The sequence below is a fragment of the Talpa occidentalis genome, unplaced genomic scaffold, assembly GCF_014898055.3.
Source record: "Talpa occidentalis isolate TD23 unplaced genomic scaffold, MPIMG_talOcc4v2.1 talOcc4.10, whole genome shotgun sequence".
In the NCBI taxonomy this organism is placed as follows: Eukaryota; Metazoa; Chordata; class Mammalia; order Eulipotyphla; family Talpidae; genus Talpa; species Talpa occidentalis.
Window position 1 is genome coordinate 29,827,770 of NW_023600993.1, and position 15,224 is coordinate 29,842,993.

Consider the following 15,224-nt stretch of genomic DNA (forward strand, 5'->3'; position numbering starts at 1 on the left):
GGTCAGACTATTCCTGACAGAAAAAATAGGAATAATGCAGGCACTGTTAAAAGTAAAATGGAATCGTAGACTGTAGTGTATGTGCCAAGGAAAGCCAGACAGGAGGCGATTCAGTTTGAAAGGTGGCATTGCCATGACCAAGGAAAAATGGCAAAGAATATGAGCAAAAAAAAAAGAAAAAAAAAACACACAAATAAAGGCCCTTAATCAAGAGATAGTCAACCACTCTTACGAATTAAATGAGAATATGAGTGTTGAATATAACAGAAATGGATATTAAAATTATACTGAAATAACTTTACTCATTACACAGGCAAAATTTCAAAGCTTAGCAACAAATTCTGATGGCCTGGCTGTAGAGAAGCAGACACCTTCAAACATGTCCCTTGGAGACGCAAAATGGTGAAATTCCTATAATGGACAATGACCACATCTACAGGAAAGTTTCAAATGTATTTATCCTTTGATACATAAATACCATTATTAGGGATTTATCCTAGAAGATGTACATGCATACATACAAAATGACCTCTATTTAAGAATATCCATTGCAGGGCCTCCCCGGTGGCGCAGCGGTTGAGCGCTGGGTTGCGAAGCTGCCTGCGGCCTCTGCAGCGCGGGTTCGATCCCCAGCTGCTCCCCGGCCACCGGAGGAGGGTCCCACATGGCGCGCAGACCTCTCCTGCCGCCCGCTGCTCCCCTCAGCAGTGTACTTCGGTCCTTCTGCCTGCTCTGCTTCCCGCTCTGGCTCTGGTGACTTCTCCCACCCTCCCGTGCTTCTGACTGTACCCAGTGCATGTATAAACAAAACAAACAAACAAACAAATAAATAAAAGCATGCCTCTGTTAAAAAAAAAAAAAAAAAAGAATATCCATTGCCGGCAATGGCCCAAGATTAGGAAAAATTCAAGTTTATCTTGAGACGCTAATGAGATAAAATATGATACATTCAAACAGTAAAAGATTTTGCAACTGTAAATCACAACGTGGACACGCTCTAGCTATTACATAGAAACAAATATTGGTGATACGCACTTAAGGAAAAATATCAAGGCGGAAGAAAAAAATGTACCTGACATGCTATTTGTGTGAAAGGGAAAAATGAGAAAATTCATATTCACATTATCTTCATTTGAAAACAAAATAAATGTAAGTAGTTAACCATAAGGGATAGGGGGAAATGAGGGAGGAAAGCAGTGTGGAGAGAGGATGGAACAAGACTTCTCAGTATTTAACTTTTTAAAATATTTTTATCCCCCAAAAAGAAATTTATTACCCACTCCAAAATGCTTCCTTCAAATTCTTTTTGGAAAATCCAATTAGAAAAAATAAAAACAAACTCCAAAATAAAATTATTATTACTTTTCCTTCCCCCCTCTCTCCTTTCAAGTTATGTGATGGACTTTGCAAGTTGCTAAGACACGTGGGGTCCACAGCCTCCTTTCAAAGGAGGTGTGGGGGAAAGAACGAGTGTGTGGTAACAGAAGGGTCCTTAATGCTTTGCTCTTGATCCCTGGAGCCTCAGTCAAAACTGACATAGGACAACTCTTTTCACAAGAAGAGGTACAGAGATAAAACAATAATGAATCCAGAGAAAGATCCTACATACAGTAAAGGTGGCATTTAAATGGGGGTTGAGGGTGGCAAACAATTTCAGTATATATATATCAGTCATAGTTAATCTGTCGCTGTGGTGAAATTCAGATGAACTTAATAGAGTACTGGCAACAGGAGAAAGTTATCTAGAAAACAGGTCACATGAGTGATCAAAAGACTACCTAAACAAAAGTAAATGCAATCTGTTCAATCTAACAGAAGAATAAAATTAAACACAATATTAGTATTTGATATCAAAGGTCAAAGAAAGAAATATCTAGATATCTTTTCAACTTCTAGTATAGGTTTAGTCTTTACAACTAAACTTCTTTAGGAAGACTCACTGGTCAGACTTTAAAGTCTATCAAAACACAAAACTGGGCCTCCACTGGTGGCGCAGCAGTAGAGCACTGGGCTGCGAAGCTGCCCGCAGACTCTGCAGCGCTGGTTAGCTCCCCGGCCACTGGAGAGGGTTCCACATGGTGCTCAGACCTCTCCTGACTCACCCGCTGCTCCCCTCAGCAGTGTGTTTCATCAGTCTGCCTGTTCTGTTCCCCGCTCTGGCTCTGATGAATTCTCTCACCCTCCCATGCTTCTGACTGTACCCAGTGCTTATATAAGTAAATAAATAAATCTTTAAAAAATAATAAAATAAAAAATAAAAACACAAAACTTAGAATTGCAAGAATTTAAAAAAAGAGTATCCACTCTATTTCTCCAATTTTTTAAACCATGGCCCAGAGAGCACAGAGTGATGTTTGCAGGTTGTGCTCAGGAAGTGAATGAGGCAGCTCTCAGCAGAAGGAAACAGCCCTGAGGGCCACTACTGCCCCACCACCATGCATGACTCTAGAGACTGACAGCACCCTGGCACCCCTGTGACTCAGTCATGGCACAGCCTGTGCCCTTGCAAAGCCACCAGGCAGCGGGGTGTGGTTCTACCTTTCCCTGGGCATGGCTCTCTATAAACAGCCTTTCTTGTTCCCTAATAACAGTAGTGATGGAGGCTCGTCTCTGTATAGTGCTTTGTGTGGTAGGACAGCACACCCAATGGAATCAAGGTGCTTGGGACAGTGCGGTTCAGTTCTCTGCTAAAGACCACTGGCAACCACAGAGGCGCACTGCAACTAGCATCCAAATCCAAGACGCCCTCAGACATCACCTATATTGCTAAAACTAGAGTTCTTGTTTGAAATCATGAAGGGTCTCCTCTTTCTCTTCTGCAGACCTGGGTGTGCTCTCTGGCACTCTTTTTTTGCATGACAAAAGCAGCCGCCACTATCCTAGCAACCAGTTCTAAAAAAATCTGACATTATCACGTGTAATATCTTCCATAAAGGCAAAAGCTCTCCACTGCTTAATATAAGTATGTCCATGAAAGAAAATGATAGGAAGTAATAGTCCATAAATATAGCAGTCCAATTTAAACACTGCTCAGTGAAATAGTAAACAATTGACTTTTTTCAAGTGTCTGTGTTCATTTGCTCTGTTTAAGGAATTTATAATTTTAAAGCATCATCAATTCCACAGTATGCAAATTCCAATAAGGGATAAAAATATGAGCACAAGACCTAAAACAACCTAAGTAACAGATACTACAATCCATAAAACATGAAAAATTGCCATTTTGGTAACTCAAACGTGACTGCTTAAGAATCCAATCATCTTTAACAAAATTTTACAATAATCAAATTCATTTTATGGATAAGAAACAGGAAGAAGAGATTTAAAAGCACAGTACCTGGTAAAAGTGGGGTTATGTTCGGTCATCGCCACTAGCAATTTCAGAGCATATGCTGGTACAGGGTCGGGTTCTGTGAGGATGTGCTCATACCTGAAATGATAAAGTGATTAAGTGGTTTTCCTCACTTCAACTCTCTTCTGAAAAATAGAAACAATATGCCATAAGGAACAAACATCTGTTGGGGGAGGGGAGGAGATAGTGAAATAAATGTATGAGCTGTAAGACCTGCTCAGGTAGCTTCACCCCGTGAAGCTTCAAAGTTTTACCTACCAGTAGTGGTGATGACCACTTCAAAGTTTTACCTACCAGTAGTGGTGATGACCATGACCCTGTTCACACAGTGCTGCTGTTGGAAAGATGCAATGAGACGATCAATGTCAAATGATGGGTACTAGGAGTGTAGTAGGAGATATATCACCCCAGGCTTTGGTGCTAGGAGATCCCCAGACCACCTGCACATCCAACAATGTGCCAGCAGCCTCATGAGACTCAAATACAGTTGTACTTGTGGTGAGATTCAGGATAGTAACAACGCAAGGACACAGCAGAGCCTGGAAGATTCTGTGCAGGGGCTTCCTTATGCTCTGCTCTCTCCCTCCTATGAGGGGTGACACAGACTACACTCTCTTCCCCAGCCACAAAAATGCAGACTATCTGAGATGCTTCTGCCTGAGGAAGCCCATTAGAAACTCAAATGACCAACATTTTTATTGGGGGCTGATCACATAAGTGACCTCTGTCTAACATGTATCAAAATCCCAGGTTCCCAGAAAGGAAGCAGATGTTTGGCAAAATCCACACCGTTTGCACAAATATTCTAGGCACCATGAGCTAGCTATCCTTTTCTGTTCAGTGTTGACTGGCATGCTGAGAGCAAGTTCTGAAATGCCAGTCAAGGGCTAACTTTGCAAGTAGGCCTCAGAATAGACCTACTATGTGAACTCTTCACTGCACAGCATTCTTTGCATTAATTTTTTAAAATCTAAAATGAACATTACCAGCACAGAGAATAAAATTCAAAAGGCCTTCACTAAAAATTTCCACAACAAGGTTCAGGCTGTGCTCCCACGCTATTTGCTAGGCAGGGGCTGTTCATAAATGGTGTTTTTCCTTTTCAGGTTTGGCAATGGCGGGACACAATCCCACGTGGCTGCTCAAGCAGTAAGCGCTAAAGGAATACAAGAATGAGTAACCAACCAACCAACTTCATGATTTAATGCTCTTGGAACCACCAACAACGAAAGAGGAAGAAAAGAATATCCAGAAATCCAAAATGTGTATGTTAAAATCCATGACTTGAGGCAGATCGCTCCACCTAGAGAGGAGGTCGGAGGCTCTGCCTCAGAGCCTGCTCGCTTTCATTTTGGAAATCGTTATATAACGAGCTTAATGACACCTTAGAAAGGAGCCCAGTAAAGAGAGGCGAGGGACTATTACAGAAAGGCAACCTGAAAAGTACGAGAAGTAGGACTTGAAAGAACAGACGAGGGGAAAGAAAGTAAGTCAGGGACTCCAACCGAGCACAGCCGGGGGAGCATTTAACATGAGACGCTGCTCAGACCTGGATGGGGCCTGAGGGCTACTGACAAATAATGTTCAAAATCGGAACACTGAAGTCAAGAGAATTTAAGCTGAGTAAAGTGCTCTGTTTAAGGAGCCAGGGAAGTGGCATATTTCAGATGGCTTTCTGATAAAATAGCTCTAAATTACAGCAATTAAAAATTTTGCCCCTGTATGACAGAAAGGCAAAATCATCATCACTCATAATAAAATCATAAATAAAACAGTAATAAATCACAGAGAACAGTATGACAACTTAGGATAACTGCAAAACTGAAATAATCCAAGTTAGGAAAACAATACATTTTCTATGAATAAAATAAAAATCAAGGAAGCACCCTTAGAGGTGATAAAAAATGTATTTGTGAAAGTGAACCCAATTCAGAATTTTGTTTAAAGGAACAACTCTTAGCATACGACAGTGAAATAATTAGTTCCTCTAATAGTTTTATAAAATAAAGAGCTCTTATCCTGAGTTCAGTGTACCCAATTTTACCTGAAGGTTCAATGATTTGCTATAATGATGACTCACAGCACTCAAGTAGTTGTCATACTCCCAATTATGGTTTATTACTGTGAAAGGAAAATTGATTAAAATCAGCAAAGATGAAAGGCACGCAGGCAGAACCCCAGCTGTCCTTTCCCAGTGGTATTACATGGACAGACCACAGTTCCCCAGCAACAATGTGTGAAGTACTGCCAGCCAGGGAAGCACACTTGGCATCTGGGGTCGTACTCGGGGGCAGTCACATAGCCATGGAGTGCCTGTGTGCTAACCTTAGTGACTCAGCCTCCAGCTCCTCTAGAGATTAAGCTGATTCTTTGTGACCCAAAGTACCCACCATAATTGACATTGCTAGCCCAAGTTATCTGGCCGGGCCTAAGGCTCCAGGTCTATAGAGACTCTTACCAGGACAGATAATCCAAAAGCTCAGAAGCTATCTCCTAGAATGTGGTCAAAGGTCAAAGGCTTGTAATCTGCAAGACTGGACTGAACATTCCACACCTCCTGAGTTAATCCTTTATAGCATAGATCCTTAATGGGGATCTATGGGCATTAAATGGGGCATTAAAGTGACTTCTTCCACTCTTAATATTTGGAAATTGTCAGCCAGGTAATCTCAAAAGGGGGAAAGAGAGACTTCTGATGAGTCACTTAAACACTTCAGACAACTAGTCCTTTGTCCCCACTCCCAGTCTTAGCTGAACCATAGAGGAAAAGACCACACACTTCACATGTGAGCTTACTCAAAAGCTCATGTAGAAAGTATGAGAAAACATGGACAAGCTTAAAATACAATTGAGAAAATCTCACTAGGGCTGCAAAGTACAAAATATTTTAAATAGACTATGTTTAAAAGGAAAACAGTGATGAAGCTTTACTAAAATACAATTGTCTTGAGATTGATTGGGATTATTGAACCTGGAAACAGGAGGGAAGGATGAAGCTGACACCAGCCTGTGAATGAGAATTTTCCCCAAGAACAGTTTTGTTTTTCTTCTCTTGAAAAAAGCAGCACAGACTTTATACAGGAGATGTTAAGAATACAAATATTGAATATACTGAATAGATTTTGGCTTAACCAAAGTTAGGTTTGTAATAGTCAGCAGACTGGCCAAAAGGATGCTGTGATTTATTGAGCTTATCTTCTAAAGAGAGATCGAATAGCTGAGCTAATAGTAATTGGATCTGGCACTCCTGTGAAGGCAACCTGGCAGCAAAAAATAAAAAATAAAAAAAAACAAACCAGAAGTTAGACTCCTGAAACAGCCTTTGAAAGATGGTGGCCAGTGAGACAACCAGGCAACCAGGGGCAAGAGGGGAGCAGTTCATATGGCCTGAGAACTGGCCATGGACTTAGGTTGCCATCAGCGTAACAACATGTTGTCCAGACAGTGTCCCAAGACCCTACTCTTCTACTTCTAGGATACTATAAAAGGGGGCAAACAACCTACTCTTTTGGTATTTTTTGTATAGCCTCTTCTAAATTTGACCTAGATGACATCTTGAGTCAACTCCAAAATTTTATGAACTGAGATAAGATATAAATCAAACAATTAGATGATACCTTTAAAACTTTCCATTATTGTGATTTTATATTACTTTTGTTTTGTATGATTCTCTGCTATCTGGTACGGATGCATAGATACTTCAGTACATAAGTAGCTAAATGGATACATAAGTGGACAGAGACTACAGGGGTGGAAAGATTTTAAGAGAAAGGTTCGAAAGTTAGAGAAAGCTTCAACTTCAAAATGAGTTTTAAATATAATTCCAGACAGTAAGCCCTAGTCTCTCCAGGACTCTTCAATAAAATCAACAGTAAATTTTTGTTTGAAGACCTGAAAGACTAAAAGAAAACAATTCAATAAAGCAACACTCAAGGCTTGCACAATATTATCCAAAGAACTGAAGTGCTAGAATTATCCTGATTCAGGACAAAAGAGTATTTCTCCTTGCTCTAACTATCAAATTATCCCCATGTAGATTCCTTTAATTGTAACTTCAGGGGGTATGAAATATTCACTATTCTCCAATGCACTGATTTAGGTACACACTCAAGACATAAAAAGATTAAATAAATGGAAAAAAGTAGAGCAATACTTCCCAATATTTGCAAAAATATTTATGAATTAGTTATATGCAAAAAAAAGAAATTATCTAAGGAAAGGTCAAAAATGAAATCTTTCTATTTTGATTCCCATCAAAGATGGCAAGTTCATACCTATTTTAACATTGAATGCTTGTGGTTGAAGGCCATATAGACACAATACAGAAGCATTTGGAGGATCTTTGAGTCACCAACAACGAAATGAAGTAGTCAAACCCATGACTCTTGCGGGTATTATTCCTAGGACAGATAAATACCTCTACAGTGTGTAACCACTAATGGAATCTATTTATAAATTTCAGTTTCTAAAAGGAAATAAAATTCTAATTTAGAAAAGAATATACTACTTTCTCAGATTCTTTAAGATAAAAAAAGGTTTAATAATTTATGAAGTCATTATGACCCTGATGATTGTACAGGTCACAAGAGAATTATAAAAAAGAAAAGCAGTATTCATTTTCCTCAAGAGAGAAATGCTGACTGCCATATTGTCATAAAAACTGTGTAAGCACATTTATATCAGCAGGATCTCTTTTCAATACAAAATATTCAAAGTAAAAAGGAAACAGGAAAACCACTGTTGGCAAAGTGGTCCAGTCTGCCAAAGGCAATCTACACAGCAAGTGTTTCCACTGATCTGTTACCTCATTGAAAGCCTTCCCTATCCGACCTGTCTCAAAAATCCCTTTTTCATCCCCATTACAATCTAGCCCCCGTACACTATTTTATTGTTTTCACACCACTCACGATCGTCTCATATACTGGTTTACTGTGCTGTCTCCACCATTGGACTGCACCAAGGGGCAGGGATTCCCTCATGCTTAGCACATGTCCCCAGTGCCTGGCGTATGGAAGTCAACAAAAATTTATTGAATGAATTAAATAAGAAGAGAGAAACAGAGAAAGGGTCTTCAATCACTTATGCACAATCGCACGTGCAGTACAAATGAGATTTACATTTACATGAATGTTAAAACTTACTCCTTCCTGGGAACATTTTCTGAGTGAAGGATTTAGTCCCATTTACAGTCAAATATTGAAAGAGAAATGTTCACCTTTTATAACAACTCTCAGGGGAAAAAAATGTTCAAAAAGTCAGAAGACTACTTTCACTACTCAGATCGCACTGATAATAATGCCAATGTCAAACTTCTGAAAGGCACCCATTTTAATTAATAAGGTCACTTTGGGCTTAAGTTCATTAAATAGTCTCTTCTTGTTTGCATAGACCTTTAAAATTAAATCTTGTCTCTCTGCTGACAAAAAAAACATGGTAATTTTCTAAGTGTATATGGTATCTTATCAGAGGAGCAAAAACATTTCCTCATTAATCACATAGATAACTCAGTTATGTTATTGGCATTTCAACTATCTTGAAGGAAGGAGGAAAAAACTGAAAGGAAGAAAGAAGAGGTGGAAGTGAGCTCAGGTACACACAGCAGGTTAAGTCAGGGCCAAGGATTAAATACAAATATTCAAATCACAAGACACAGATTAGCAAAGGCCATTATCACCAATTTCAATAAGCAGAGAGTTTTCTCAAACTGGTGGCAGAGAGGAAGTCAGAGAGATTGGAAGCCTGAGGAGGATTTAACCAATGTTGCTCACTTGAAGATGAAAGGGCCACATGAAAAGAAGTATGGGCACCTAAGGATGTAAGGCTGTTCAGAAACAGGGACATTGGTCCTACAACTCTACTGGGTTCAATAATGGCATCCAAAAAAAACAGTTCAAGTCCTAACCCCAGAACCTGTGAATATGACCTTGTTTGGGAAAAAAGATCCTTGCAGATGTAGTTAAGGATCTAAGATAAGATGCTCCTGGTGGATAGGGGAGACCTATAAATACAATGTCAGGGAGGGACCCTTATAATACAGGGGACTGAGGTGATGGTGCACGGGTGCATTGGTGAAGGAAACTATGGGTACTACACCTGAGGGGATAGGGGGAGCAAATAGTGTTTAAAAATGAACAATGATGTAAAATTTTTTTTTTTAATTTGAAAAATAAATTAAATAAATAAATAAATAAATAATAGAAAGGTAGAGGCAAATTTATGACAGATGTAGTAGGGAAAGTCACATGAAGACATAGATTGAACAGATGCTGCCATAAACCAAGGATTGCTGGGTGCAGCAGAAGTCAGGAGAGAAGAATGGAATCTTCCTCAATGATTCCAAAAGGAACCAACCCTTTTGGAGGAAACTAGGACAAAGCACAAGAAACTGAATTCTGCCAAGAGCCTGCATGAATCTGCAGAACACATCTCTCCCAGAGTCCTAAGATGAGGACCTGATTTCAGTGCCATGAGATCCTGAGCAAATAACCCAGTCTGTATCAGGCTTTGACATACAGCACACATGTGACCTGATAAAAAGATGTTTATTTAAGCCATTAAGTGTTTGGTAATCTGTTATTTAGCAATAAAAACTACTAGAATATTAAGGACTTAATATTCTTACATGATTAACTGATATTTATAATCCCACATTACATTAATTTTTCAATGGTGGGCATCTTTTTCTTATCCCTGACCTTAATTGAGTAGAGTTTCAAAACTGTGATCAGAGGCGCACGAGTGTTCTGGAAGATGTTAATAAGTAGGCCGGCGGAAACAGAGTCCTAAGGTCATAGAATATGGTGAAATCCTCGGCAAGATGGGTGAACTGTGAAACTCAAAAGTAAAGAATAATAAGCACGATGAATGTCTTAGAATGAATGTGCTATGGCAGGTTTATAGACGTCACTCAGGCCCCCCAGTTTAAGAAAGGTGACTTCAATATTTAATTCATACTTATGCAAATACTTCTACTTGCAAGATTTACAAACTTTTTCAGTAAAAAAAGAAATTTTTCATTTCTGAAATATGTGTCTACTGGAGAGTACATTCCATGAAGACAGAGGCTGTATCTATCCTGGTCATTATTATATTTACATACTCAATGGAGAACATGAATTTTCCATTATTAGCATTTCTCAACTTATAATTAATAAGAGCTACCTTCAAAGGCCAAACTCCTTAGTGAGGAGCTCTTCAGTTTTCCCAAGTCAAAGTTAAATGAATGCATTACTTATATTTCATTGTTTACATTTCTGCATAACACTTATTGAGCCCTCACTATATATGCCAGGCAGCATATATATATGCCAATGAGCATTATATATGCACAATCAGCATTCTCTCTTTTCATGGTCACTTTGCTTTACATGGTCCCTTGACCGTGAAGCATGCACTAATGTACTGTTACTATTAACAGTAATCTTCATTTCACAAACTTCAATTTAAACATTAACAGAAGATATGATAATAATGAACTAACAATAGTACTAAACATTTGTTAAGAACATAATAAGGCCCACTCTCTGTGCTACCCATTTTATAGATGCAGAAGTTGAAGTCCAGGGAATGAAATCTAGTACCAGGTCCTGTACTTTCCACCAGAATCAGTCCACAAGTTTGAAAACATCCCAAACCACATCTCAAAAAATGCCATACCATTACCCAAAGTGTGCTTCATGTTGTTTAATAAAAACCTGAACTCATTTCTATTACTTCCCTTCTTGAACTGCTTTGTGGTTTACACTTGTATTTGCCCCTTTAATTCCTCATCTCTGGAAAAGGTACAGACACATTAAAGGTAATACATATTATTGATTCCAGCTCAGATGAATAAACCATTCATCAACTGGAGGAAATCCTCTTCCCATCATGGGGCTATAGGGCAGGTCTGGTAGTTTATCACTGATAAAGTTCCACATGACAAAGCTTTAAACTTTTTTCCATATAGAGAACTATTTTCCTGCTTTGGGGATCACTTGCCAGATATAATAATTATCAGGAGACTCTCTGAAACCAACTACAGAAGCTCAGGAACAGAAAAGAAAGGAGCAATTGGTGCAATATGTCAAGCCATCATAGGTCAAGCTACCATTAGACAAGACTCCTTGGTCTTGACACACTGGTTACATGGTGACACACTGGCCACACGCTTCATAAGAGACACCTCCTTCATCCAGTTGGGACAGGTTGAGTGCTTCAGAATAGAATTAGATCTGGTTTCTCTAAGGTGATTTTTTTCATAAGAACAGGCAATTTTGAGAACAAATAGAGAAGTGCATTTGAGAAAAGTGCCATTAATGAAAATCTGTTGAACTGCCTCAGATGGCAGCCTAGGCCTTGGAAGCAGCCAGGATCAGGCACACACTTTAGGGCATGACACGCAATCCAGTATTTAATTTTATAAAAATTTCTTCAATAGTGATATGATGTATTTTTACTTTCATTATTTCTGTTTAATAAAATTCATAGTGTTGCCTGAATTTTAAGGTGTGATTTTTGAGCTTCACATGTTTGCATGGGGTGCTCTCAGTCATCACTCTACTCTGCATTTGCGATCTGAGCAAGGAAGTAAAAGTGAAAAGACAAACCCTTTCTATTAATTTATACTCATTACCTGTCCTTCCACCAGCATCACCACTCCCCAGAAATCCTGTTTGTACTTAAAATTACTTTCCACTCAAGAGTTTGGGTGAAGGAAAAATTCCTTCCCATCTTTATTATTTCTGAGTAGGTCGAGAAAAAAAAAACCAATTTCATGTTACAGTTGTTTTATAATGTTGCCCTTGAATAGTAAACTGTACCTTTTGAGTCATGAGCATTTTTAAATCTGCATAACCTCAGAGTCATGGGCCTTGTAGAAAACAGATAAAGTGCTAAATGGATGTTTTGGAAGGCAAGTTAGATTCTTCTGGGTCCTATGCAGTGTAGAAGTTTCTGCCTCTATTTCTAGAACTCTTTGAAAGTAATTACATAAGCATACGTACTTAAAGATGAGGACACCGAAACCCCATCCCCATTGTTGGACCTAGTTTGACAGAAGCATCCTGAACACCCCACGCTTCTCTGAGTGCAGCACACAGCACTTACTGGGGAAGCAGGACATCTCTGATGAGGGCCAAAAGACTGTTCTCAGAATCAACATTTGCCTCCTTCTTGCCATCCCCAACCTCCTGGTTCACGAGTAAAGATGTGGTTTCTGAGAGTAACCTTAAACTGAAGAGTCTCCACTCCACTTGAAAGAGAAACAAGAATGCCAAGAATGTGACTACAAGGAGGCAGAATGAAAACAACATGTAGAACTGATAGAATTCTCACTGATGTGGTCATGCTTACCATTTTGGCTTTGAACCAAGGAGACTAAGGGTGGCAGGATAGAATCAATAACCTGAAAAAAAAAAGATGTAAAATTTGGTTCAAATCCATATGAACACAAAAACTGGTATGAACCACTATATACCTTTTTCCCCACTCACAGATTTACAAATCAAAGGAATGAAAAAAAAAAACAGCTAAATTTATCTTGTATTTAAACTCTGTGTGACATTTAATAAACCACCAATCCATTTAGCTCTGAAAAGTCCTCAGGTCAAAATGACATTATAATCATGAAAACAGTGATTTATCAAAATCTTCAGAGTTTGTGAGAGGAATTTCATTATATAATGCAAAGTCTGGCTGGCATGGGCTGACATTAAACCATGAAATTAATATACATAAGCTGTGATCATTATGCAAGTTTAATCTAAACAATGATAAAAAATATTGGGGGAAAAGGAGACATAATATTCATGTTTTATCAAATACATCAAAGAGTTATGGTCAGTTAATCTTGGTTATTTTTAGCAATTGACTCAAAAGATGTAATCTACCAGACAATTCATCTCTGATTTCCCGGTTGAATCAGACAGACAACAAGTATGGTTTGAAACCTTCTCCAAAATAACAAGTTTTTTTCTCCCAAATGAATATAGATGACGAAGAGAGAACAAATCACTTCCACAGTATAATTTTGAAACTTACATTTAAAATATATATATACAATTTATTCATAATTACTTATAGTTTAATTATAAAGTTATAATTTAATAACATTTTCCATTTTAAGAAATGTTGAATAAGGGCCTCTCAGGTGGCGCAGCAGGTTGAGCACAGCACTGTGAAGCTGTCCTCAGCCTCTGCAGTGTGGATTCGATTCCCGGACAGCCAGGGAGATACCCACATGGCATGGCAGACCTCTCCTGTCTCACCCACTGCTCCCCTCAGCAATGTTTTTGGTCATCTACCTGCTCTGCTCCCTGCTCTGTCTCTGGTGAATTCTCTCACCCTCCCATGCCTCTGGCCTCTGTACCCCAGTTCTTGTATAAATAAAAATAAATCTTAAAAAAAAACCATTAAAAAAATGTTGAATGAGATACTAGAAGTTCAGAAGTTCAGCAACTATTCTTTTCATTAAGAATAAGGCAACAACCTTATAGAAGAGAGTATTTCTAAAACAATAATTTATAATGAAAATGGTTTGTACTCTATTTTTGTAGACAAGTACCTTTTTAAATTTTACTGATGAAAGTAAATCATCTGAAAACTGAAATTGACTATTCTGAGCACTTAACTAAAATTCTTATTCTACTTTTGAAAATTAATCACTTCCTTCATTTCAGTAGACCTTAAAATTTGTGGATACATCTAATAATCGCACAATAATTAACATGTTCACACCAGTTGCCAGTTCCTCTGTCCTCAACACACGGTAATGTCAGACATGCAGGATGAAGATGCCAAGGACATAACTGTAACCTCTGTTATTAACAGAGCAAGACATTCCCAAACACGCCTTTTGAGAAGAACAAATATCTAAATCATTAGAATATGAAATGCCCATGAAGATGTTAAGGAATTTCCAAGGTCACGTAGGTTAGCAAAACTTTTAAAAGTTGACAAAATACTATTAGCAAGACTATGGAGAAAGCAGCACTCTTGTATACTGCTGGTAGGGAAGCAAAACCTTGTATAAGGGACTCTGGCAGGATCTAGAAAAACTCATCCACATTTACCCTTGGACCCCACAATCACCCTCCTTGGAATCTGCCCTAAAGCTATATCTCTAACTGTAAGAAACTGCATATTATTGTCTGTAATTGCAAAATATTAGAAACTAAATGTCTGAAGATAGGGGACTAGTTGAGTAACTGATGGTATACATTCACATGGAAGACCATACTGCTATGATAAAGAACGAGAGGGATCATAGTAAACTGATAGTGATTTCCAACATCCATTATTATATGAAATAGAAAAGTGCAAAAGAGTAAATACAGTATGCTACCTTTTCCATAAGGAAAAAGTGGAAATAGGAAAACATACATTTTTTCACACACACACACACACACACAAAAAAAAAAAAAAAAAAAAAAAAAAAACATTTAAAGGATGAACCAAAAATGAATGGAGCTGAATATCTGTAAGAGAGAGCGTATGATGGAGTGAGTGGGGACAGAGTGGAATACATACATGTGAGGGGTGGGGAGTGACAACTGCTCTGAATACATCTTGAATACATCTTTTTCTATAGTTTTGACTTTGGGGAGCATGTTAATGTTTTCCATAATTAATAAATTAAAATCAAAAAGGATACAAGTGGAAAAATAAAACCTAAAATTGAAAGCAAACTAAAGCAAATCAACTGTATTTCAAATGATTATTATAACCACACTAAAAGAGGGGGAGGGGGACAAATCCAAGTACCCTGTAAACACAGTACTGACTCTACACCCCCAGTCTTGCTTGGAAGACATCTGGAAGTGGGAAGAGGGAGAAAGCCCACAAACAAATCCTGATTTCATTAGGTGTGATTTTATATTGGCTCAGATGAAGC

At 38.4% G+C, this 15,224-nt stretch overlaps 1 protein-coding gene across 4 annotated transcripts in view; it reads right to left on the minus strand.

Moving 5' to 3' along the window:
• ULK4 (unc-51 like kinase 4) overlaps positions 1-15,224 on the minus strand; it is a 378,716-nt gene that overhangs the window by 241,367 nt on the left and 122,125 nt on the right. For all 4 annotated transcript variants that reach the window (XM_037526793.2, XM_054693291.1, XM_037526797.2 and 1 more), the window contains 3 exons: positions 12,686-12,737; positions 12,440-12,584; positions 3,338-3,430 (listed from right to left, as the gene is read on the minus strand). In XM_037526793.2, coding sequence (XP_037382690.1) covers positions 3,338-3,430; positions 12,440-12,584; positions 12,686-12,737 — 290 coding nt within the window. The remainder of the gene's footprint in view (positions 1-3,337; positions 3,431-12,439; positions 12,585-12,685; positions 12,738-15,224) is intronic.